We start from the raw sequence: 27,512 nt of genomic DNA on the forward strand, positions 1-27,512 counted from the left end.
CTCCACCATCATCTGTCTCCATCTTTTTATTCCCCAGCTGTACAACTGAAAAAAGCGAAACTTTTTGTTTCCAATCTGTATTTATTCCAGTTATAATTACAAAGGGAAACTGCTCTAAAGACATTACTTCAAAAGAAAAATAAATTCAACAGTATAGTTGTTCAGATATCATAAACTGGCTAATAAAATGCTTTATAGCCACCTAATGCTTATGAAATCTCATTAAGGTGGAAAGGTAACAACACTAAATAATGAGGATTTGTTTATAGCAGTTTCAATTACTATAGTTTAATTTGTAAATAAAAATAATACTAAAATAAGGCTTGTGAAATGAAAAAGCTAGTTCTTTTCAAGGTCAACATTGTTAAGTTTCAACACAATTTAACTATAAAGCAATGCCTTTGGATATTTTTATAATGAGAAAAATGTCATTAAAATTAAAATGCCAATAATCGTGTTACATGATTGATGTCTATGCATAATATCCAATGAACTAATTATATTGTCTAAGGACTAAAAAAGATTGTTAATATGTGACAGCAATGTCTGAGGACATATTCCACAGGAAGTGGAAAAGACAGAGAATTCTACTTGTTTGGCTTATTCTCAAGCAACATAGATACTGAGTTGATTATATCTCTTTGTTGTTTTATATATAACAGTTACTGTGTCCTTGTCTCTCTATGAATGAAAGGACTCAGGTGAGCAAATGCTGCTATAAAAATGCCTAGATAGCAGTACAAATAAGTGCTTCTAAAACTGGTTTGAAATTCATACTGAGACAGTGCTGATCAATATTTCCACAAAGAATGGACTTCAGTATTGAGTGGAATGCCACTAAATTCAGTCCTGGGCCATATACTATCCAGAATTTTTATCATTGCCTTTATATCAGTAGAGGGTTATGAAATTTACAGTTGACACAATAGTGGATGGGATAGCTAACATTCTACAATTCAGACATACAATAATTTCTTGATAGGTTAAAAGAAGTGGATAGAAAATAACTGAATGGCATTTAACATACATAACTGTGAATGTATTCAAGCTTGGAACCAAATGAAATGTATACCTTGCTTAGCAATAGTTTATATAAAATTGATCTTGGAATAATTGATCACAGATTAAATGAAGTCAGTGGTGTTACTTGACTGCTAAAAATGTTTCCAATTTTGGGCTGCATCAAACGAAGAACTGTTTTCAAAATACATGAGGCATTAATTCCATTTTATTCTACTCTGATTCCATTTTATTCTACTCTGATGTGTTGGAGAAGACTCCTGATAATACCTTGGACGGTCAAGTAAACAAACAAATGATTCATCAAACAAAGCAACCCAGAGTTTTCATCCGAGGCCCAAATGACCAGGTTCAAATTATCCTACTTTGGACATATTATGTAAAGATCTAGCTCTCTAGAGAAGGCTTTGATGCTGGCAAAAGTGAAAGGAAAGGAAAATGAGCATGACCAGTACCAAAGTGGATGGACTCAGTTATAGTGGCAATGGGTGCACCATTGGAGGACCTGAAAGACCAGATCATCATGGAGAATATCTGTATGATTGCCCAATTTCCTCCCCATCCAGACCTTCATAGACTCCAGCCTCATGGCAGCATCACCTGCCCAACCATGTGGATACTGATGATATTGCACTCCACGCTGTCAAATGATCTCACCCAGCTGTTTCATGTAGATGTTAAAGAGGAGAGGAGATAGAATCAAGCCCTAAGGCACCCCACATTGCAGGAGAGAACCACCACAAAGCAACACTTTCAGACCCCCATGCTAATTTAACACTCTTCCAGGAAATCAGATGAGTGGGGCCTCACCTCTAGGGCAAGATGTTCCAACAGATGGAGGCAACAGCAGGGAAGGACTTCCTCCTAGAACCCACCAGTCAAAATTTCTAAACTGACAGGATAGGCAGCAGGTGTACTGTATTTACTCAATTTACTAGAATCACAGCCTAAGTGGGCAGTGGGATTTTATGCATGGACATCTGCACAAATATGATGCCGTTTCATATTTTTTGACAAACATTACCAGCAGAGCTTCATATAGTTACAGTTTTCCAATTATATACAGTAATGGAAGAGAATAAACACTGTGCTGACTATTTAATACCTAGGAGTATTAAAAAATAACATGGACCTTAGACTTGTTCTCATCTGGATTTCATAAACAGCCTAGTCCTTAAGAAATCAGATAAATAACATTTAGTCTAACCCTTCACATGATAACTATGTCAAATTATTTAAAAAATCAGTTCTGCTGCTTGATTTAATTGCCTCTCCACAGTTACATCAGAAAGTCATTTCAAGAAAACACTTCTGGAATTGAGATTATGTCCTAGTTGAAACTGTAAAACATGTATTGAAAAAATGTATTGTTTTTATTATAACAGTGGGAACAAGCACTACTTTAAATCAAATTTCCAAGTAAGATGAAAATATGCATTGCTGCATACTCTTATCTCGTGTTAACAAGGCAATAGCTGTACACAAAGCTATTGTTGGATCTAATGAGGTAAGTTCAACACAAATAGCTGCTAACTCTAAGAACAGGGAAAAGATCCAAAGCTTATCCAAGTGCCAAGATGGCAGTTAAGATGACAGTTAAAGAAGAATCTAGCCATCTTCATCTGTGTAACCCCTTGAGCATCATGAATCAATCAAGGCCAGTTTGCTATTTAAGGGAATGCTTCAAGGTTTCTTCCAGCTTCCAGCTTCCTGACCTGTTCTGCTGATTTTAAATTCCTACAGCCTCCAGGCTCCCAGTCCTGTAGACCAACCGATCAGTAGTTTTTGACCTCTGAATTGGTTTCAGCAAACTCTTGCAGTTCTGAACTTTTGACTTCCAGCTAATGGCTTGGGCGTTTTTTCCCTTTAGCTATTTCCATAGAGTGATTTACTCTATTCCTGTCGGCAGGCAAGAATTTTTTTACCAGTCTCTGCCTGAATGAACGTAAGCTTCAATTTTCAATCTTCAGTCTTAGTTTTATCTATTTAAGCACTGAACTGACTTATGGTCCAGTTAATAAACCAGTTAGAGTAATATACAAATTATTCTTGTCTATTCACAGCTCAACTGTATATAGAATAACTAAATATTTAAATTTCCTTTTTAAGAAAGTAATGAAATGTTCTTTCAGATAACAAATTCATCAGTGAATTTGTTGAATCTGGGGGACATTAATTAGTTTGGGGTTGGATTACTGCATATATAGTACTTCTTGTATTAAAAAAAACTCAGCATAATATCTGGATAAGAGTATATATAGAAAAAAAAACCAAGTTAACTGGCAAGTCTAGGAGCACCCCCAGATTATGCAGTAACTCTATCCAGAATTAAGGATAAGATTGTTTTCCTGGCGGAAATGGCAAAGATCTCGGCGTATTTGAAAGACCATTCGCAACAGAGATATATTGTGGAGTGGAAAAAATGGATTGATTACATCCAGAATAAATATGGGACTAAAAAGTTTCATTTAGCATTTGAATAAGTATTGATGTGATATTTATATTGCTTGTAGTCATTTTATAAGAGTTAAAGTGCGATAGATTTAATAGCTTATTGTTGTTTGCATATGGTAGATTATGATTGTTTTTACTTTTATACCTTGTATTTAGCTCTGGGAAGTCGGGGAGGGGGGAAAGGGAGGGAGGGAGGTGTTGGGGGAGGGCTGGGAAGAGGGGGGGTTGGGAGGGGTTTTGTTTTGTTAAAGATAAAATGTACTGAAAAACTTTTCAATAAAAAATAAAAATAAAAAAGAATAAGATTGTTTTAAGCTTTTATATAGAGATCTTTGAGAAAAAATAATTAAGAAAGATTCCTATTAGATTTGGCATTTGTACCTCTTAACACTGACACATGTGCATGTAATATCAGTGTAGTATCCTACAGTGTAACATCTAATGGTATGTGATGACAAAGCAATTCCGTCTCTACATTTCTATCCAGATCCTTTTACACGTGACAGATTTGTACTGAAGGGTTACTTTAAAAAAACCAAGGAAAGGATTTAAAATTAAATGGTGATACCTACTATTTCTATATCTTACTACTATGTTTATCTTCTTATAATTTCTGTAAACTCCTTTTCAACTTTTCATCCCTTTCTTGTACAAGACGTTTGAATTGCCTACATCTTTGTAAATTACTAGGTTTACTCAGCTCTCTCTTTGGCTGCTATGCTATTCAGCACTTCTGGATTTCATGAAGAAACAGGTCCATTCATCTTTCAATTGTGTGTTTCTGAATCTGCACCCATCTTTTTCACATTTTCATTCACTGTCCAAAGCCAACTCAGTCCTGATGTTCCCCAATTTCTTCCTCTTTGGATTCTCTTTCTCTTTTTCAGTATATAAATGTGATCTCCTCTCTTGAAGCAGAAGGCAAACTCCTTTTATAATTGGTGCATAGGTGTGGTTCAGCTACTTTAGTTACAGGTAGTACTTGTTTAGCTATCCCAATTGGGACCTACAACTGTCATTAAGCAAAGTAGTTGCTAAGTGGGAAATTCAACTGTGCCTATGATTTTAGTTAAATTTCCTTTGCTGTACAGACCCATGAAACTCGTAAATGCAAGGATTGGTTGAAAAGTTCCTTTTTGTCATAATTGTAACTGCAAATGGTCACTAAATGAGGACTACCTCTACTTCAAACTCCCAGAAGTGAAGAGGGGAAAAAAAGAGAGATGGGATTAGGTTGACCACTGAGAAATTATCCTTCCAAGAAGAAAATACATTATTTCTTCCAGCTTCAATGAAGTATCTCAGTACACAATTTTCATTTTTTCTTCTCTTCTCTGTTGATCCGCTGTATGACAAACATGAAGTTTTCTATAAATTCTGAATACTTCTTTTCTTTATATGTTTCACATCGTTGGCAGGGGTATGTACCTGTATTCTTCAAACATGAAAGATCAGGAAAAGTACAATTAAAAATGCTGAAAGAAAGACACACACACACACACACACACACACACACACAGGGCTTTTTTTCTCATAGAACGCTCAGAACGGCACACAAGCTATGCTGCTATTGGCTTCAGCCTATTGCAGGCTTTGCTCTTTTATGACTCATGGACTTCAACTCCCAGAATTCCTGAGTCAGCTATGATAGGATATGCAAATTCTTGAAGAAGTTATATTTATCAGTTTTTGAACCAAGACAATTTTCTCTGGTTTGTTACACCAGTTATTACAGTAAAAACTTTCCTAACTCTATTTTTCTTCATCCATCCCCAACCTGAGAAAGAGGTAATAATATTAAGGATGCCAAAGGAAAACCATCATTTGGTAGAATAACAGCCTGCTCTTATGAATGAAAGTAAAGGCTCTGTGGACTTTATTGTTAGCAAGAAAAGGGCCAATCTTATAGAGGGCATTCTCAGCTTCCTTGGAAATGGCAGAAAGATTGTAACTTTATCTCTTGATGTGTGGCATTCAGACATGCCTTCTGAAAAATCTAAGTTATGGTAGATTTGTCTACAACATAATTTTATTACTTATGTAAACAATTAAAATGTGTGTGCATGGAGCTCCCAGCAAAGCATTAGCTGCTTGCTTAGCAACCTGCGAAAAAGCAGAGCCAGAGCATATACATGCTGACCTACTACGTTACAGAGACAAGACAAAGGGAAAGGTGTACATTACAGCACGACATTGGAATGGTTTTGTTAACCCATCTGAGTGACATTATTTCTTCTTCCTACTGGGCTAGCATCTTTGTGATATGGTCAGTGAATTTTTTAAAAAAATGTTTTATTGGGCTATGTGCACCCGGAGACTTCAACTGGTGCAAAATGCGGCCGTGCAAGTGCTTATGGGAGTATCTCGATACTCCCATGTTACACCACTCCTGCGCAAGCTGCATTGGCTTCTGGTTGCCCTCCGGGTGCGATTCAAGGTGCTGGTAATTACCTGTAAAGCCCTACATGGCTTAGGCCCGGGGTACTTGCGAGACCACCTGCTGCCAATGTCAACCTCCCATCGCCCGGTTCGCTCCCACAGAGTCGGCCTCCTCAGGGTGCCGTTGGCCAGGCAATGCCGGCTGGTGACCCCCAGGGGGAGAGCCTTCTCTGTGGGCGCGCCGACCCTCTGGAATGAACTGCCTCCGGAGCTGCGGACGGCCCCTGATCTTCGATCCTTCCGCCGCGACCTTGAGACATGGTTGTTCCAACAAGCGGGCCTGGACTGACCATGGTTTTTAATTTGGTTTTTATTGTGTAAATTGTCCCGTATTTCTTATACTCATTGTTTAATTCTTTTTTAATTTTTGTATTTTATGTGTCTTAATTTTTATTGTTGTGAGCCGCCCTGAGTCCTTAGGGAGAAGGGCAGCATATAAATTTAATAAATAATAATAATAATAATAATGTCTCTGTCCGATTCCACCCTTTTGCCACTCAAGGTCAATTCAACCTGCTACATGTATTTTATTACAAGAGACCTATAAGCAGCCCATACATGTGTGTTTGTGGGGGGAGGGTACCTTTTACTGACATATCTGACAAATGATTTGAGTGATTTTGTAAACAAATAGGAGGTTTTACAAATTCCTGGTATACTAATTCAATGCAATATGTTGTTTTTAACCCAGGTTGGACTTACCGTTTCAAAGGATAGAAAATATTTAACAGTTCTGACTATACGATGCACACTGTCACAAAAATTTAGATCCTCAAATTTAGATTCATACAAAACTACTTCCATCTCAAGCTGAAAGCATTTTATCACTGATAGATTACAACGGCTCTAGGAAATACAAGAGAAAAAGAAAAATCAATAGGTTTGTATAAATAAATGTTTCTGGCCTCATTCAGACCTTACATTTTGCATTCATTTTTTATTACACTCCCTTCTTGCATATAGAAGTGGAGAAATTATGCTTAGTAGAAATGTCTGTGTTGTGTGCGTATATGTATTGGTTATAATGGTGCACAAAGTCTGGAGAGATCAAAGTTCTGTTTTTCACTTATCTTTGAAATCCTCTGTAAGTTACAATGTACAATTACATGGAATGGACTTTAACTATAAACATTTATTAATATCGATTCAGTGTGAACATTATATTCTACAATTATATACAATTGAAATAAAATATAAAATGTCATGATTTTCCACCATCTAATTAATTTTAATTAATTACAATCTGATAAATATGCTACCATAGCATTTGGGTAGCTTGTAAGTTCCTCTATGTGGGAGTTCTAAAGCTTGGACGCAGTTGCTGAAATTTTATTTATTTTTTAGTTGCAATCAGACATCTCTCTGATAACTGCTTACGAAAATAATCTAAACAGGCTGGCAGATGTACACAGAAAAGCTAGTATCATAAACAAATCAAGAAAGAGTGGTTTCAACAAGTAAGCAGCAAGCTCTTGAAAGACAATTGCAGTTAACAATCTGATTCTCACACTGTAGACCAAGTTTCAGAACGTTTTCAAAGAATATCTCCTAGAATGCTGCTGTAGTCCATAAACAGTGAAATAAAGTAAACACTATTATATCTAGAACTCTGTTTAGCTATAGTATAAGGTTGGTGAATTGCAGATTTTAAACTGCGACATATTTTAAGAATTATTCAGATTTCTGAAAAATAAAACATACTCACAGGATAATTTAAATCTGCAGTATATAAATAGGCATCAATCTAAAAAAGGAAAATTGTGATGTAATCAGCAGTTTAAGAATATGTTTTTCCCCAAAGTATGAGATTAAAAATCATTTAAAAATTGCTCTGCATCCTCAGAACATTAAGCATTTAAAAAGGATGATTTGGGAACTGTTGAAATTAACAGTAAAACCTAATTTTTCCAAACAATATATGTACGACAAGTTTAAAATGTCCTCAGAGAATATTTTTATTTATTTATTTATTTTAATTCCATTTATATCCCGCCCTTCTCCGAAGACTCAGGGCGGCTTACAAGCTTAGCAGTAGCCTTCATTCTATGTATATGCCTGCTTATTAGGGCTTTCACACACACCCCAAGCGGCATTATTACAAAGTCAGCTTATTGCCCCCAACAATCTGGATCCTCATTTTACCTACCTCGGAAGGATGGAAGGCTGAGTCAACCTTGAGCCTGGTGGGATGCGAACCTGCACTAATTGCAGGCAGCTGGTGTTACTTAAGGAGGCATTAGCCCACTGCTCCACCAAGGCTCAATATAAAATAGAAAGGTGAAAAAACTAAAATCGGTCATGCCACATATACTCAAATGTTGTCAGGAAATAATCCAAAGATGCTTTTTCAAAAGGCAACTGGACTTTCTTTGTTTTTGCCTGAAGAAGTTTTGCTTCTCATCCAAGAAGCTTCTTCAGTTCTGACTGAACGGTAGAGCATGGAATGAAAAAGCACTTTTCGGACAACCATGATCTGGATGACTGCCAATCTCCATAACCTGACAGGATATAAATTAAAATAGTACCAATATATTGAACTTTTGGTTATGCAGATGTTTGTATTTATTTCTATTTTAAGTTACCTCAGATCTGACTTTAATCTTTTCCAGGTCCAGTAGCACAGCTTCCAAATAACTGGTGGCTTGTATATATAGTAGATATAAACTTGTTTGAAACAGAAGAGTTAACACAATAAAACTATCAGAATACATCAATGGTATTGTAACAAAAATAAATGATATTTAAATTACTAACCAAAAAGTAACATGTTATGATCTCTAATACATTGTGAAATTGTATGTTTATTTATTTATTTATTTATTTGTTTGTTTTATATACCGCCCTTCTCCCGGAGGACTCAGGGCGGTGTACAGAGCAATAAAGTAAGAATACAATAAAGCAATAAAGTGAGAAAATTTTAAAACCCAAATCCATCAGGCCAGGCCGGCTTGTTGGAATAGATAAGTTTTTAGATCACGCCGGAAGGTGCGAAGGTCGGGGGCCATCCGGATTTCAGCTGGTAAGCGGTTCCAAAGGATTGGCGCACCCACCGAGAATGCTCTCCCCCTGGGGGTCACCAGCCGACATTCTCTGACCGGTGGCACCCTGAGGAGGCCCTCTCTGTGGGAGCGCACAGGACGGAGGGATGTTGACGCTGGCAGTAGGTGTTCCCGTAGGTAATCCGGACCCACGCCATGTAGGGCTTTGTATGTCATCACTAGCACCTTGAATTTCACCCGGAAGGCAACTGGAAGCCAGTGCAGCTCACGGAGCAGAGGTGTAATATGGGAGTATCGGGAGACCCCCAAAAGCACTCGTGCAGCTGCACTCTGTACCAGTTGAAGCTTCCGAGTGGTTCTCAAGGGCAGCCCCATGTAAAGAGCGTTGCAGTAGTCAAGACGAGAGGTCACAAGTGCATGGGTGACTGTACGCAAGGCATCCAGGTCCAGATAGGGTTGCAGCTGGCGCACCAGACGAACCTGTGCGAAGGACCCTCTAGTCACAGCTCCTATATGATCTTCTAAGGAGAGCTGTGAATCTAAGAGGACACCCAGATTGCGAGCCTTATCTACGGGGGGTAATAACTCGCCCCCGATATTAAGAGATGGAATAATCTGAATATCCTGACATGCCGGTATGTACAGCCATTCAGTCTTGTCCGGGTTGAGTTGAAGCCTGTTCCTCCCCATCCATTCCCGGACCGCTTCCAGGCAACGGGACATCACGTCGAGGGCATCACTGATGTGGTTTTGGGGTCGAGATGAAAAGCTGGGTGTCATCAGCATACTGATGATAACCCACTCCAAAACCACGGATGATCTCACCTAGCGGTTTCATATAGATGTTAAACAGGAGAGGTGAGAGGACCGACCCCTGAGGAACTCCATAAATGAGAGGCCTCGGGGTCGATCTCTGGCCACCCGCCAACACCCACTGTGAACGTTCCAGAAGGTAGGAGGAGAACCACTGAAGAACAGTGCCTCCCACTCCCAATCTCCTGAGACGCCGCAGTAAGATATCATGGTCGATGGTATCAAAAGCCGCAGAGAGGTCTAATAGGACCAGGACAGAGGAATGACCCCTGTCCCGAGCCCGCCAGAGATCATTCATCAGAGCGACCAATGCCGTCTCCGTGCTGTGTCCGGGCCTGAAACCCGATTGGTACGGGTCTAGATAATCAGTATCCTCAAGGAACAGAGGAAGCTGATGCGCCACTATGCTCTCAACAACCTTCGCAAGAAAGCGAAGGTTGGAGACCGGGCGAAGGTTGTTTAAAACAGCTGGGTCCAGGGAAGGCTTTTTGAGGAGGGGTCTCACCACCGCTTCTTTCAAGGCTGTGGGGAAACTGCCCTCTTTCAATGAAGCAGTTACCACTGCATGGATCCAGCCTCGTGTCCTATCCCGAGCCGCATAAACCAGCCAGGAGGGGCACGGGTCCAATAAGGATGTAGTGGAGCTTAGCTTCCTCATGATCCTTTCTTCCTCATCCAGAGTCACAGGATCGAACTCTTCCCAGATAACATCAACAAGACTGTCCATGTTCTCATCGTCAGACTCTGCCCAGTTGGAATCCAGACTGGTCCGGATCCGAGCGATTTTGTCCAGCAGATGTTGGCTAAATTCCTCAGCACGACCCTGCAAGGGATCCTCCTTCACCTCTAGATTAAGGAGGGAGCGGGTCACCCTAAACGGGGCAGTCGGGCGATTATCTGTGGACGCGATAAGGGTAGCAAAGTAATTAGACCTTGCCCTCCTTAGCGCGGCGAGATAAGACCTCGTAAAGGACCTTAGTCGCGATCGGTCGGATTCAGATCGGCTGGATCTCCAACAGCTCTCTAGGCCCCGTCTCTGACGTTTCATCTCCCGGAGCTCCGTAGAAAACCATGGAGCCCACTGGGATCTGCAACGGGTCAGGGGCCGCATGGGTACAACTCGGTCGAGTGCTTCTGTAGCTGCCTTTTCCCAGGCTTCCACCATGGCACTGGCCGAGCTATGAGCAAAGGAGGCAGGTGGGGGGCCAAGCGCTGTATGTTAAGTTCATAGACGGATTATTCCAGCCCTAGTATTTGTTATATATAATATGCATTCTTCTGAGATTGTTTACTTTCCTCATATTTGCCCAAAATATTATTTCGTTTTAAAGAGTGAAGTTGGTTTAGCAATAGTGCACCATTCAACTTCTAAGATGCTTACAATGGGGGTGGGAGAAGAAAGAGGATATGGGGCAGGATGGGATAATCATTCATCTGAGCTTCTAGGGAAGAACAATTACAGATATCAGTGTGCAAAGTGATGGATACACAACAGAGAAAAAAATGCCAGCACTTTCCTTGACTCACCTCAGAATAAGAGAAAAAAACAGAAATTTATTTTTCAGATTTTCAGGAAACTGAAGAACAGATTTCAGTACAGCATCAGAGATCATGATTCCTTTCTGGAATATTTCTTGCCCCCATAGCAGTGAGGAATACAATCCTTATCCTATACGTTGCATGTGTTTGAAAACAATTATAAATGTAAACATATTATATAATGTTTATAATATAAATATTATATTATGATATAAATATTAAAAAAACAAAACAAATATTACTTTTACCACTGTAACCATTATGGTAATTCTGATTAATTACTCACTCCTGGCATTAGTCTGTTTTTATTAAGAAGTTCCTAATGAGAGATTTCAATTTCCAGAATTCTCAGCCAGCTTAAATTTTCTGGGAACAGAAGTCCACATAACTGGAAGTCACCCTGGTTTGTAAGGCTGCACTAAAGTGTAACTGAAAATTAAATGAATACATATTTGTCTACCCCAAGGGTGTCAAACTGCCAGCCCACGGGTCGGATGCATCATAAAGAAACCACGGCCACCCCACTGCCGGCAATGGCAAAAAAACTCTGATATGTTGCACGACGTCACGTGACATCGCGAGTTTGACATGTCTGGTCTACCCATAATACAGGTAGTCCTCGACCTATGACCATCATTGAGCCCAATATTTGTGTTGCTAAATGAAACATTTGTTAAGTAAGTTTTGCCCCATTTTATGATCTTTATTGCCACAATTATTAAGTGAATCACTGCAGTTATTCAGTTAGTAACATGGTTGTTAAGTGAACCCGGCTTCATTGACTTTGCTTGTCAGAAGGTCGCAAAAGGGGGTCATATGACCCCTGGGATATCACAACCCTCATAAATACAGTATGAGTCAGTTGCCAAATAACTGAATTTTGATGTGACCATGGGAATGTTGCAATGGTCGGTAAGTGTGAAAAATGGTCGTAAGTCACGTTTTTCACTGCCGTTGTAACTTTGGTCACTAAATGAACTGTTGTAAGTTGAGGACTACCTGTAATGTTTTATCCATAATATATTTCATGATCATGATGAAATAACTGAAATAAAACATCTTCACTCAGGCTCATCATCAGTGTGACTTGCATGAATTTTTGATAACAATCAGTGTTAATAATATGCAAAACTTCATAATGTCTGAAAGGGAATAAATATTTTTCACAAAACAGATGCTGGAAAGTAAAATCTTCCACTGATAGTATGGAAACATTATATAAAAAGGATTGTGAATTAACATTAGAATCCATTTGTCAGAAAAAAAAACTTGAAAGAGAATCTAGTTTGGTATTATGTACTTTGTGAAAGGAACACATTTCTTAAATTGTTTGCATCCAGCAGCGTAAAAAAGGTAGGATACTAACTAACTAACTAACTAACTAACTAACTAACTAACTAACTAACTAACTAACTAACTAAATGTAATCATTGTTATCTAATTAAAAATAGAAATGGGGATTCTCCAATTTTATTTTGCATTCTTCTTTGCATTTTTAACTTTATGTCAACTACAACATTACAGTATATGAGTCTTTATTAGTATCTTCAATTGAGATTAATTCGGTTCCCACTTAATTGAGAGAACAGATGAGAGGAATTGTATTGTTTTCATTACCATTAAATTCCTTTTGTATAGCAAGCCTTATTTACTTGATTAATCAACCCTAAATCCCTCAGTTCAAATGTTGGCTCTCTATCTTAAGAAATAACATTTGATTTGTTGCCAGTACCAATGCTCCAAGATATGGGAAGAAATAAGAACAGTCTATCCTCTTGAGCAAGCAGACAAATTATTGATGATTATCTTCCAACAGGAGATTGGGATATTTTTTGTTGTTCTAATGTTGCAATTAAGACTACATTCTTCCACAACTGGGCCTGGCATGCATTAATGAAATAAGATGAGGAATGCAGCATTTATGATGATTCAAGGCATCAGGTTTTTCAAAGGTTTCGACTTCATGAAAACAGAGGGAAATAGTTATGACTGTATGTGTGGTGAGAAATAGTGTGCCTGTGATTAGGATCTTTGCACCAGGACCTGCAGACTATGAATGCTTGTGCGTTAAGTTGAGCAACAAGAATTAAGTTGGGTATCCTACTTGAGTCCTGGATGAATCTCTCCTGAAGCTACTAGACATGTCAAGCACAAGGCCGAGGGTCAGATCCGGCCCATGATGGGCCCAGATTTGGCTTGGTTCAAGGTTTTGGTTATGATCTTTAAGTCCTTACATGGCATGGGTCCGGGTTACCTCGGGGACCACCTGCTGCCGGCATCAACTCCCCTCCGCCCTGTGCGTTCCCACAGAGAGGGCCTCCTCAGGGTGCCGCCAGTCAGGGAATGCCGACTGGTGGCCCCCAGGGGGAGAGCCTTCTCTGTGGGCGCTCCGGCATTATGGAACCAACTGCCGGTGGAGCTCCGGACGGCATCAGATCTCCGAACTTTCCGTCGTGGCCTGAAGACCCACCTATTTGAATTAGCTGGTCTGGCCTGACGGGGGATTATGGGTTTTAAATTGTCGTTTTAGAATTGTATTACTGTTTTTAACTGGGCATTGGTTTAATCTTTTTTAATTTTTGTATTGTCTTTTTTATATATGCCCTGTGAACCGCCCTGAGTCCCTACCAAGGAGTAGGGCGGTATACAAATTAAATAAAACTTAAACTTAAAACTTAAACTTGCGGGACTGCCCTGAAGACAGCAATAGATCAACTCCCTCCCCAGCCTGGCACTCCTCAGTGTCCGGCAGCAGTGCTGTGGAGCTCCGCAGCCTACTGTGATCACCAGGCCAGACCTCCAAGCAGCAGGTGTGGTGGTGGCACTGGCAACAGGTGGAGGCAGAGGTGCAGCGGGGTAGGAGGCATGTGATCCAGCCCGCCAGACACCTCTGGTCTGTCCCACCTTCTGTCTTTGCATGGCTGCGCCTCTGCCTTCACCTGCTGATGGTGCCACCACCGCGCTTGCTGCTTGGAGAGCCAGTCCGATGCTTGCAACTTGCGGAGCCCCAGAGTGGGGTCATCCGGGTGAGGAAAGGCAGGGTGGGGGTGCTGCCATGTTGTGGCCCCTGCACACTTGGCCCCTGCCATCCAACTTTATCCTCTAGCAAGTGTGCTGGGAGCTCAAGGGTCAGGCTGGGTGCCTGCTGCCCAGACCCCAAGTAACCCATGCTGCTGTCCAGGAGTCCCCCGTGTGGCCTGAGAGGGTCGGCAAGGCTCCTTTGGTGGATAAGGCCCAGGTGCCCACCCTGGACCCGCCCCCCTCCACATTAGACCCCTGGACCCTCCAGCCCCACCTGAGTCCCCACAGGCATGAGTGACATTGAGCTGACCACGCCCACCCCAGCCACACCCAGCCATACCCACCCTGGCTGCACTCACCCAGTTGGCTGTGCCCACCGCAGCATCAGCCCCCTGACCCCCCAAGGGCAACCACAATACTGATCTGGCCCTTAATGAAATCGAGTTTGACACCCCTGTCCTAGAGCAATTCTCTGGTCTGGTTTGTGATTACTTCACATACTTGTGCTCAGAGGCTTCTATTTCTAGGTCTTAAGACCAGATTTCAAGATCTTATGGGTTTCTATGACAACTGTGGGCTTGTCCAAATATCTACTCCCAGACACACCCTCAGATGGACACACACTTATCCTTTCCTTTACTTGAAAGAAATTGAAGAGCAATCTAAATATGGAAGACTTTACGTATATCGAATCCTTTGTCATTGCCAGACCATTTCCTAATATAGATGGGAATGGTAGCGACCCATTATCTTCATCATTTTTCCTATCTACTGTATAACATAGGCATTTCCACTAAGCACCATATTGTTAATGAAATCACTGAAATTCATTGTAATCTTGACTTCATGGGCCGAATCTATGGATGCTAAGATAAATTTTGCAATGTTTTTAATATTTTTTATTCAGAATTTTAATTACAATAGTATAAAATAATATGACTAAACTGAAAGAAAATCGAATTGAAAAAAGAATAAAAGGTTCAGAAAAAAAACAAATAGAGAAAACAAAGCATATCAAAAAGAGAGAAAGAGAAATATATAAAGAAATGACTTCCTACCTTCATCACATCAAGTACCAACAATTTAATAACTCTTTATTCCCTACAAGGTTAAACAAGTATCTTTTCATCTTACATCGCATCCCTTGTCTATAAGCAAATCCATAATATCAATGTTTCAATTCAGGTATCAGCAAATGTCCATAAAAATCTGTTGCTAAGTGAGACAGTTATTAAGTTAATTTTGTCCCATTTTATAACCTTTCTTACCACATCTGTTAAGTGAATCACTGTAGTTGTTAAGTTAGTAACATGGTTGTTAAGCGAATCTGGCTTCTCCATTGATTTTCCTTGTCAGAAAGTCGCAAATATGAATCCAAGAAATTGCAACCATAAGTATGAGTCAGTTGCCAATATCTGAATTTTGATCACATGATCATGGGGATGCTGTAATGGTCGTAAGTCACCTTTTTCAGTGCTGTTGTAACTTCAAACAGTCACTAAATGAAGTGTTTTAAGTTGAGGACTACCTGTAAATGATTTTAAAACACTGTAAATGCCCATTTATACAAACTTTACAAACACAAATGGTCATATTACGTACAATCTAAGGGCTATTTGTTCTGAGTCATATAAATTATTAACTGCTACTATGTTTCTCTGAAAATAAGACCCAACCGGATAATAAGCCCTTGCATGATTTTTCAGGACACTCGTAATATAAGCCCCACCCCAAAACCAAGCCCCAGTTAAGATCATCAGCCAGACGGACGCATTTAGTACTGTATTTCCCCGAATACAAACCCTAACTGGAAAATAAGCCCTAATGCAACTTTTGGAGCAAAAATTAATATAAGATCTGGTCTTATTTTCAGGGAAACACAATAATACACGGCCAGATAGTTTACATCGCTGTGTACTAAATGTACTAGTAAAAACAACTGCGTAAGTCTTTGAGAATGTCTGGAAAACTAATGAAGTTCCAGAAGATTAGAAGAAAACAAATGTCACCTCGACCTTCAAAAAGAAGCATGAACCAGTAAACCACACCTATCAGTTTGACATCTATTTTGAGCAAAGTCCTTGATTTATAAATGATCAAGTACTGTATTTTTGTACACTTCAATAGGGTTCTACAATTAACCGGAATCAGTTTGAGCTTGTTGCACACAAATCATGCTACTCTAATCATACCTTCTTTAACAACAACTTGCACCTGAACATCAGCAAGACGAAAGAGATGGTGATAGACTTCCGGAGGAAAAAGGAGGATCCTGCCCCACTTTACATCGGGGAGGACTGTGTGGAGAGACTTTCCTCCTTTAAATTTCTGGGAGTCTACGTCTGCGAAGATCTGACCTGGAAAGTTAATACAACCCAGGTGGCCAGAAAGGCCCAACAGAGGTTTCACTTTCTCAGGGTCTTGCGGAAGAACAGGGTAGAACAACGGCTTATGACCCTCTTTTACCGATCTACTATAGAGAGCGTCCTCTCATATGGTATTGTGGTTTGGTATGCTGGTCTGACAGCCGTGGATAGGAAAGTATTACAGAGGGTAGTGAGCACAGCACAAGACATTGTGGGCTGTCCCCTGACACCACTGGATGACATCGCCAGGGCTCGCTGCCTTGGAAGAGTGAGGAAAATTCTCAGGGATGACTCACACCCTGGACGGTATCTCTTTACTCTCCTACCATTGGGTAGGAGATATAGGAGTATAGCCAGCCGCACCAACAGGCTGAAAAACAGCTTTTATCCATGGGCTGTTAGGCTTTTGAACGGGAAATAATTTTTATAAACTTTATGCAGAATTGACTTGCGAGGCCGGTGTGTTGTGCAATTAGTTCACATGGTGTAATAAGATGGAGGGTTTGTTGTCACTGTGAGTTAGGGGGTGGGGGCACGAAGGGAGGCTCAGCCAATCTCAATGTATACATGGTTGTACTTTGACAATAAAGGTTCATTCATATATTACTAATTTAGGACAGCAGGGAATTAGTGGGTAGGGACCTAGGAGAAACTTAGTATATCAAAGTACTCAACAAAGCCTTCATGATATTCTCTTTGATAAAATAGTAAATAGATTACATTATTTTATTATTACCTGGATTTACAGTTCACAAGATGTCATTAAAGACTACTTATTAATAACTTAACTTCTGTAAGGAAGTAAACTGCCATTGAGTTCTGTTCTGGTCCTATGCTGGTCAACAGGTTTTTTTAAACTAATGATTTAGTAGAGTGAGTTGATGAGACACTTTTGTAGATGGTTCAAAATTGGGAGGAACAGCTAATTTTTCTGATGAAAGAGCAAAGATCAAAGAAGAGCTGAAGAGGCTTCAACAGTGAGCTGAAAGAAGTAGGATGAAACCTATCAGGAAAAATAAAAAGTTCTGCACCTGAGTCTGTAATGTGTAAGATACAAGTGCATAATGGAAAAGACCTGGATTGGTAATATGTATGAAAGGATCTGGATGCCTGGGTTGACTTCAAGTTAAACATGAGCCACTGTGTCATATGGGTACTAAAAAGGCAAATGATATCTCAGGAAGTATTACTAAAAACAGAATCCAGAACATGTAAGGTAAATGTCCTACTGTACTCCATCCTGATCGATCCCAATTCGCCTAGATCCAGGTGCCATAAGGAAAGTGACAAATTGGAGCATGATCAGAGCAAGTCCACTACATGGTAAAGGACCCAGAAAACAAATTCTATGACAAACAGTTAATGTATCTGAATATGTTAAATATACAGAAAAATAATTAAAAGAGGATATGATGGTAAATTATTTTCAGTATTTTATTAGAAATCATTGCTGCCAATGGGTAGTGGAAAGCAGAAGGGATTCCCTTTTGCAAGAATTTGTCTTAGAATTATCTGTATTTACATAACCAAAAAGGTAATTTTTTTTTAAAAAGCCCACATTTGGTGTTTGGATTTTTGGGACAGATAGTACAGGTAGTTTCCTTTGTGAGGATTGGTCATAAAGTTACTTTTTCATCACTGTCATAATTGTGAACTGTCACTAACTGAGGCATTAATTAAAAATACAAATATTTGATCAAAGTTATGATGGCACTGAATGAATGGTGGTTATGATAGGTCCTCAGAGTTTGGGCCATCTGGCACCCCCAGGGTCACATGATCACAATCTTAGCAATTAACAACTGACTCGCTCTTATGATCAGTTGCAATGCCTTGCTATCATGTTTGCTGTAATGTATTAGCCTCATATGCTGTAATTGCTTGCTTATGTTGCACTTTTTGTTATTGACTGAATTCACGTGTATGTTTTGTAACGGTTGCTAGGCCGGCCTAGACTGGCTGACTCCAGCTGGTTAAGTAGGTTTTGGGCAGGAAACTGCTGCTTTAAAACTATTGGTCGCCACCTATCGGCCAACCGTATAAATAGCTGCACAGCAGCTCCGAGTTGCTTCTGTTATGTTCTGACCTTCAATAAAGCCTGTTGCTGTTTGAACCCTGTCTCGCTCAATGCCTGCAAGAACCAAATACACAACACTGGCGACAAGGGTGGGATGTGCTGCTTCATCATAAGAGCCTGAAATCACTAGCGGGTAAGGCCAGCACAGAGCCTGGCAGGAATTACGTTCCCCCCCTCGGTCTGCCTAGTAAACCACACTGGAGACCACCCCGCCCTGAGGATCTCTCCCAGGGCCTACGCAGAAGCCAGCAGCACGAGGCAACATGAGACACGAGCTGCAAAGACTATGCACCATGGCAAAAGTCAGAAAGCTCGAAATGTTCGACGTGACGTACCCAGAGATGGTCGTCCTACATTTCCTGCATAGAGAGCTACCTGCACACAAATCAAGTCAGCTAAGATGGGCTGAAGGCCATGACCCTCCTCTGCATGTGCGGCCCAGCCACCTTCAATATCGCTGAGAATTTGGTTGCCCCAGCGTTACTGGAAACCATCACCTATGCTGACTTAAAGAAAAAACTACGCAACCACTTTGAGCCGAAGCTATCCATGATAGCGTGGAGGCACACCTTTGAACAATGTGAACAACCCGGCGAGTTGGCAACAGAATTCATCGGAGAGCTTTGTCAAGCATCGTGATTCTGCAATTTCTCCGACTTAGAAGAGCAACTAAGAGAACGCTTAGTCTGTGGACTCAGGAACAGAGAGCTTCAACAAAAACTCTTCGCTAAGGAGACTCTCTCACTTCAAGAGACCTTAAATGAGGTCATGGCAGACGAAGCCGTGAAGGCATTGGGGCCTTCCAAAAGCACACTAAACACAGAAACTGTCCACCACGAGGACACCAAACGGTTTGAAGACACAGACTCTGACCACGAAGTCGACAAGATTCAGAGGCACCAAGAAAGGGGACTGAGGCCATCTGACAAGGCAGTCCTGTTCCCAAGGGGCTTGGGCTGCGGAGGCCGCCATCAACGTGCGGATTGCCATTTCAGAACAGCCACGTGCCGGGTGTGTGGGAAACCAGGCCACATTGCCACTGTCTGTTGAGGTCGGGAGAGGGACCGCCAGCCGGATGAGCCATTCAGGAGAGGTACTGGGGCCCTGGGGCAACACCAAGTAGGGTTCTGGCTCCAGCCACCGGAGCGTGTTCTACACTGGTGCCCACTGACCTCTTAAACAGAAGTTGCAACTGTAGGTCGAACTTCAAGGAGTTCCGTGTAAAATGGAACTGGACACAGGTTCAGCTGTGTCCATCATCTCCATCGAAACCTTTCGGCACGTTTGCAGCTGCAGAAACAGATGGGTCAACCTTCGACCATCTAACATTGTACTCACCAACTTCCAGAACTCCAGAGTGGTGGTCAAACGCGAAGCCACACTTGCGGTGAAATTCAAGGGGTTTTCAGGCCCACTAGATGTTATTGTGGTAGACAGCCAAAGTACAAGCCTCATAGGGCTCAATTGGTTCGATGCATTGGCCATACAAGTAACCGGCATACACCAGACACAAACAACAGATTTGACAGACATCTGCAAGGAATTCACAGATGTTTTTGGCCCATGTTTGGGAGAGTACACGGGCTCTCCGATAGTGTTTAAACTTGATCTCCAGGTCATGCCAATCCGGGTTAAGCCCCGCCATGTGCCGTTTGCATTAAAGTATAAAATTGATGCAGAGCTGGACAAACTTGTCAGTCAAGGGGTTTTGCATCCCATAGTGGGGAGTGGGAGACCCCCATTGTAAGGCCACTCAAGGCCAACGGACAGGTACGAATATATGCTGACTACAAATGTACCATTAACCAGGCACTACAGCAGCACGCATACCCTGTCCCAGTCATCAGCCATATTCTGGTGTTGTTGCAAGGAGGCCGTGTGTTCGCTAAATTAGATTTAGCGCAGGCCTATCAACAACTGCTGGTGCATGAGGCCACGGCAGCCACCCAAATGACTGTTACACATAGGGGGGCCTTCAAGGTCAAGCGCCTTTAATTCAGGGTGAGTGTAGCCCCAGGGATCTTTAAAGGAATCATGGAGCGTACGCTCAAGGGGATTCCAGGGGTCTGCCCCTACTTTGATGATGTACTCATCGCCGGGGAGTCCACAGAAGTTCTGGTGGAGCAGCTTAGAGCCGTCCTTCAGCGGTTCCATGCTGCGGGACTTAAAGACAAATGCAAAATTGGGGTTAAGTCTACAGAATTCCTTGGGTTTGAATTGATGCCAATGGCATCCATCCTGCAGAGTCAAAGTTGAAAGTGATTCAGCTGGCACCAAGTCTTAGGTCCAAGTGGGAGCTTCAAGCCTTCTTGGGCCTTCTAAACTTTTATCATGCATTCCTCCCAAACAAGGCTGCAGTGGCAGAGCCGTTATACTAGCTCTTAGACAAAAAATCTCCATGGCAGTGGACCAAGATCCACAAAAGGAGTTTCCAGGCAAAGTGCTGCTATCTTCAAACTCGGTGCTCACACACTTTAACAAAAAGCTGACAGTTTGCATCACATGTGATGCGTCCCCATACGGGGTTGGGGCTCTGCTGAGCCACTTGTTGGCTGATGGGAAACAGTCTCCCATCACATATTATTCAAGGACCTTGTCCTCAGCGGAGTGCAATTATGTGCAAATTGAGAAAGAGGCATTGGCCATCGTGACCGGGGTTAAAAAGTTCCATGACTATTTGTATGGGACGCAGTTCACGGTCTTTTCTGACCACAAGCCCTTGCTAGGATTGTTCACAATGAACAAGCAGACACCTCAAATTCTGTCGCCACGAATGTTGAGGTGTTCTATATTCCTACAACTACAGGTTGATTCACAAACCTGGCAAAGAAATGGGCCACACAGACAGCCTGAGCAGATTGCCCTTGCTGCATGTGGAGCCAGATCTGGCTCCAGCTTCACGCATTTTAGCCATACAGGATTTGCCAGTTTCCCCCACATGCGGGAGATGTCGCTGCAGAAACGGCAGCCAACAAAATCCTAAGTCGCGTGTTGGCATGGATTCACACAGGATGGCTGGAAAATAGCGGGGGACGCAGAATTTTCCATCTCTTAATATGGGGGGTGAGTTATTACCCCCCATAGATCGGGCTCGCAACTTGGGGGTCCTTCTAGACTCACAGCTCTCCTTAGAAGATCATATAGGAGCTGTGACTAGGGGGGCCTTCGCCCAGGTTCGCCTGGTGCGCCAGTTGCGGCCCTATCTAGACCGGGATGCCTTGCGTACAGTCACTCATGCGCTCGTGACCTCTCGTTTGGACTACTGCAACACTCTCTACATGGGGCTGCCCTTGAGGACCACTCGGAGGCTTCAACTGGTGCAGAATGCAGCCACGCGAGTTGTGTTGGGGGTCTCCCGATACTCCCATGTTACACCTGTGCTCCGCGAGCTGCATTGGCTGCCGGTTGCCCTCCGGGTGAGATTCAAGGTGCTGGTAATGACCTATAAAGCCCTACATGGCATGGGTCCAGATTACCTACGGCAGCACCTGCTGCCGGCATCAACCTCCCTCCGTCCAGTGCGCTCCCACAGAGTGGGCCTCCTCAGGGTGCCTCCGATCAGAGAATGTCGATTGGTGGCCCCCAGGGGGAGGGCGTTCTCTGTGGGCATGCCAGACCTATGGAACCGCTTGCCGGTTGAGCTCCGGATGGCCCCCGACCTTCGCTCCTTCCGGCGCGATTTAAAAACCTATCTATTTGAACAATCTGGCCTGGTCTGATGGGTTTGGGGTTGGATTTAGTTTTAACACAGTTTTATTATTGTATTATATTGGGCATAATTATTTAATCCTTTTTAACTTCTTTTTAACTTTTGTATTTATATTTTGATATTTATTGCCCTGTACACCGCCCTGAGTCCTTCGGGAGAAGGGCGGTATAAAAATTTAATAAATAAATAAATAAATAAATAAATAAATAAATAAATAAATAAATAAATAAATTTAAGTAGGAATAATATCTATCAAAGAGAGTGAGCCTTTCTTCTTACAAAATTTTCACAAAATGTCTAGCATTAACGCTGCCAACTTTTGAATTGCTTAAAGATAATAAAATGCAAGCTCAAAACACACAGAGAAACAAAACCTGCAATTTGCACAGATCTTCACTTTCTCTTGCCAGTTAGAATTTAATTTAATCCTAATGGTATTTCTTCACAAGAGACAACAGCTTTACATGTATGTTAAGTAAATCCTTTATTTTACAGTGAAGTATTGTTTAAATTACTCATGTATTATATTAAGATTCATAAGCAATATATTTGAGACAAAAGAAGCCATGGGACATCTGGTGCCATTTCATGAAACCATTTTTGATTGCTATAAAAATTTGTTTCATGTTTTCATACTGCTAATAAACATAGCAACTGTTGCCTCTGTCTGATAAACACTTTAAAAAATACTACTGGCCTGCTTTTAGCACATAAAATAAAGCAGAAATTCAATTTACAACACATTTTTTTGTGGTTAACATGCACCAAGAAATTTGTGAAAATCAGCAGAAATATTTGAGAGTCTGTCACTTGTCAGGAGGAAATAAATATATTTAAATCATCATCTGTCCTGACAGCTTATTACCAGCTAAGTAATAAGATGTGTCATTACAAGCCATTGTACTGTATTTGATGTTACAAAAGATTCAGGTACATTTCCAATGACAGCAGACTGACTGCTTAAAGGTGGTGATTTATAATGACTATAATAGCAACAACCTCCACTTGAATAGCTCAACAGTTACTTGCAGTGCAAAATCTAGGATATACTAATAACAAAGAGCTGCTTTTGACCAAATCCCTAAGGTCCTTCCTTTTTTACCTAATTCTATACAATTATCTCTACACACAGTGAGTCATGCTGGCTGTAATAATGTCCAATCAGAAACCCTTAAAGTGAATCCAGAAGAACTAATTTATTTTGAACAAAATGTTCCAGCCTATACTTAAAAGTTAATTAATATGTTAACTCAAAATGAGGTCACCATGGTTTGTTATTTTTTATGTTTTTCAATGTACATGTTTGTTTTAACATTGGGGTTTTTTGGTTTGAATCAATTTTTCTTTTTTCTTTTAATATTGTGTCGGGTTATCTTTATGTAACAACAGCTTTTTTAAAAAAATACAAGAAAGATTATTTAAAATTTACCTCTGTTAACTATTACTGAAAAATTGAAAAGAAGATCCAAAAGACTACAAATGTTGTTCCATATTAATTTTGCAGGTTTTTATGCTAATCTGGTTTGGTTCAATAAGCCCACTCTTTATGGTTTAGAACAGGGTTTCTCAACCTTAGCAGTTTGAACTCCCAGAATTCCCAAACATAGGGTTTGTGTGTGTGTGTGTGTGTGTGTGTGTGTGTAAACAGTTGCTAACATGGTATCATTATTAGAGATAATATAGTGGTTTTACATTTCACGGTCCTATCTTCAAAGGAGTAATGTTGCAGCGAGCAATGTGTCACCTAGTGAACATTTATTTCTTGTCTTTTTACACTTGCATATGATGAGTCACTTCTTTCCTTGGCTATTAAGTGGAAAATAGTAGCCAAATGATACCAGGACTACTCAAATGAGCGAACCTGGCCCAACTTTTTCCAGGACTCAGAAGGTAAATATATCAAGGTAGGCTTTCACAGACAACATCAGTCCAATGATTATGAACTTTTCACCAAGAGACCCTGGTCTAATTATCTTGTATTCTGATGTTTTACTAACAATTGTGGCTTGCATCTTTAGAGTTGAAGGTGATCTGTGTCATACTTCTTGGAAGTTCACAGGCAGCTGAGCAGGAACTGAACCTGCATGTCACCAATGAATAATTCATATTTCCTCCTTCTTGACCTGTGAATTGTAGTTTTGAAGATGCGATACTCCTTGTCCATCCAACTTTCAACCTTTTTTGGGGGACCTAGAAACTTGAATGCTTCTCAACTTTGCTTGCAATCTCCTCACCATGGTCTCAACCCATGGTTTGATGATTGCTGTATTAGAATATGCATAAAGTGATTTAAAACAAATGATATGAACCCTAGAACAATATTACTTTTGGTAAATAAAAATTATCCTTCTGTTAATTTTATTAGAACCTCTGAAAAACATAAAACTATTTAGCTGAATAGCGCTGTTGGGCCTCTTCTGTTTTGTAAAATAATATTTGTTTTTCAATAGCTTTATTTAAACATGAACACCAACTATTTCTGACAGAGGTTCAGAGCAGTGGCAATAAAACTTTACTCTAAAACCAACAAATATAAAACACAAATCAACTGAAGAGAAATACAAAATATGGTAATTAAAATATTTAACTATTAAAACACCCATTGAGTAAAAAAGGAGACATCTGAAGATCTAAGTGTTCTAAAATGTAATATCTTTACTTTAAGCTACAAATGAAGAAAGAAGATATAGGTCCTTTAAAAAAAACACCCAAATTCTTAAATTAAACTTTTTCTTTGGTTAATACTGTGATTTTTTTAAAAATCAACATTTTAAGACTTTATAACATTCCCACCAAAGAAGGAATAATGTCCTTTTTTATTATAATCTATCCAGCCCCTCATATTTCTGTATTATAAGTCAGGAGTCCACAACTCCTAGTGTGCAGACTGTTACCGGTCCATGGCCAGTTAGGAACCAGGACAGGCAAGTGAATGAAGCTTCATCTGAGCATGCATGGGATCTAAGTCGGATGTGAAACTATTCCCCCTCCCTGCCACCACTGCCAGTCCATGGAAAAAAATGTTTTCCTGAATACTGGGCTCTGGATTTAAAAAAAAGAAAAAAAGTTTGGGAGTCACTGTTATTGGTGATTTCTCATAGAGATTAAATATTACCAGTATTACCAGTACTTCTGGTTTGCCGAAGTGGCCACCATGGACATTTGGAAGACGAGCTCCGTCTTCCTCGTCCAGTTTCACATCGCTGGGGGACCCTGAAAAGGGTCAAAAGTTGCCCTGTAGAAGAGACCAGCAAGTAGGGACCCTTGCTGGATCACGGGAGAACAGCAGCTCTCCCGCTAGAGCTGGCGAAACTCTCCAAACTGGTGGACGAAAGACCAGCCATAGAAATATGGCTCATCACTAGGCTGCAGACAGCCGAAGTCACACTTACCACCAGGCAACTTTAAAGCAGCACAGAAGAGACTGGGTGAGATTTACCTCTCTTAAATCCTAATTATTTTTTGTACCTGCATAAGCTGCTAACGTACTTTTCCCCCTATGAAGAAGGGAGAGTTTAGCCCTCCCTCCAGAAACAGCGGCAACCGACTACCCAGGGGAGTCTAAAACATTGAAAAAATTAACTGGATCACTAGGTTATTGATTCTCTAAAAGATTTATTAAAACAATTAAGATACATATAAATTAAAAATTAGTGATAAATTTAAGAAAGTTGCTTTTATTTGATTGTTAGAATAAAAATTGTGTCAATTTAAATAAGAGACAGTACATATTAAGGGGAAAAGAGAGGGAATATTTACTGTATTAGTTTGAGATTTGTACTAATGATATTTGTATGTAACTGAATTATTGTAATCCAGTCACCACGTTGCTTTTCAAATATGTAATTGTTACATTAGAAAACCAATAAATTTTCAAATAAATAAATATTACCAGTATAAAATAGTAAGATATAATTCCTACATGGAAGAAATGAAAATACCTTACAAGAAGATCACCACACTTCATCATCCCACCACTTGCCTAAATCTGATTTCCAAACATCTTTTACATATAATGTAGTACTATTTTTAATTACTTCCAAGAAAATAAATAAATAAAATGTGATGCATAAAATACATGAGAATTATTTTCACAAAATCAGACAATAGGCAGTTGAAAGATTCGATTATCCACTTAATTCCTAAAAAAGAATTTATCTTAAACCTAAATAGCTATAGCACTTTTTAACCTAATTGTTCTTTCCTTTGCATCTCACACTGTGCTACTTTTCCTAAATATCTTACAGTTGAGAAAGTATGGCTTTTATCATGGCAAATTAGCTCACAATCAGATTGGCAAGCTATGTATCCTACTTTTTAAAAAAATATTTTAAAAACTCTTTGTAAACTGATAATTTGATTTGATTTTATAATGTCAACACTATGTCAGCCCTGGGGCATGAAATTGTACATCCTTTATATATTTTGTGAGAGCACAGAATTTCCTTCTTTATCTGAAGCAAAACTGTATTATTTGCCTCAGGTAAAAGGAATGAAAAAAGAAGAAAACAAGTTAAACCATTCAAGAGATCTCCTTGTGGACTTTCATTCTTTTTGGCCCAGCAATAAAAGGTAACATTGAATTATTAACAAGATATCTGCACAAAAACTGGCAGTTTTCCAAAGCACAACTTCGGCTTTTTCTATCTTTCTGTCCATATTACAATGGAACTCTAAAAGTTTAATATACTGTACATTTTAAATTTCTCCAGTCTCCTATTGGACTACCACGTATTTAAACAGAGGAAATACTGTACAATCTGGAAAGAAATCAGCATGAAATTTAGTTTATCTCATGTCAAATTTTCTCCTGAGTTTGTGAAATTTTTTGAAGAGTCAGCTAACTGAAAAATATTTATGCTTCACTTCAACAATTGAATTCCTTGTTGATTCCATTAGATTAAAATACATTTATTAAAAATTTAACTGACCTATTAACTGGGAAGGGTGAAAAGGTATTGTTATGTTTATTATGTCTTCACAAAAATAGAAAAATGTATAAAATTAAAGAAGTACAGTACCAACATCAAAGCTATGAAGATTTTCTTAATGCATTCATATATACTTTTGCACAA

General features: G+C 40.2%; 1 protein-coding gene across 1 annotated transcript; it reads right to left on the reverse strand.

Moving 5' to 3' along the window:
- Positions 1–3,778: 3,778 nt before the first annotated feature.
- On the reverse strand, positions 3,779–11,338 carry IL15 (interleukin 15; the record flags this gene model as incomplete). The annotated part of the gene is made up of 5 exons (XM_081332665.1): positions 3,779–4,909; positions 6,616–6,759; positions 7,619–7,657; positions 8,496–8,577; positions 11,253–11,338. 5 exons carry the CDS (start codon positions 11,336–11,338, stop codon positions 4,790–4,792), a joined length of 471 nt encoding a protein of 156 aa, XP_081188791.1. The 3' UTR covers positions 3,779–4,789.
- Between the last annotated feature and the right edge of the window lie 16,174 nt (positions 11,339–27,512).

The sequence above is a fragment of the Vipera berus genome, assembly GCF_964194415.1.
Source record: "Vipera berus genome assembly, chromosome: 7".
Classification (NCBI taxonomy): Eukaryota; Metazoa; Chordata; class Lepidosauria; order Squamata; family Viperidae; genus Vipera; species Vipera berus.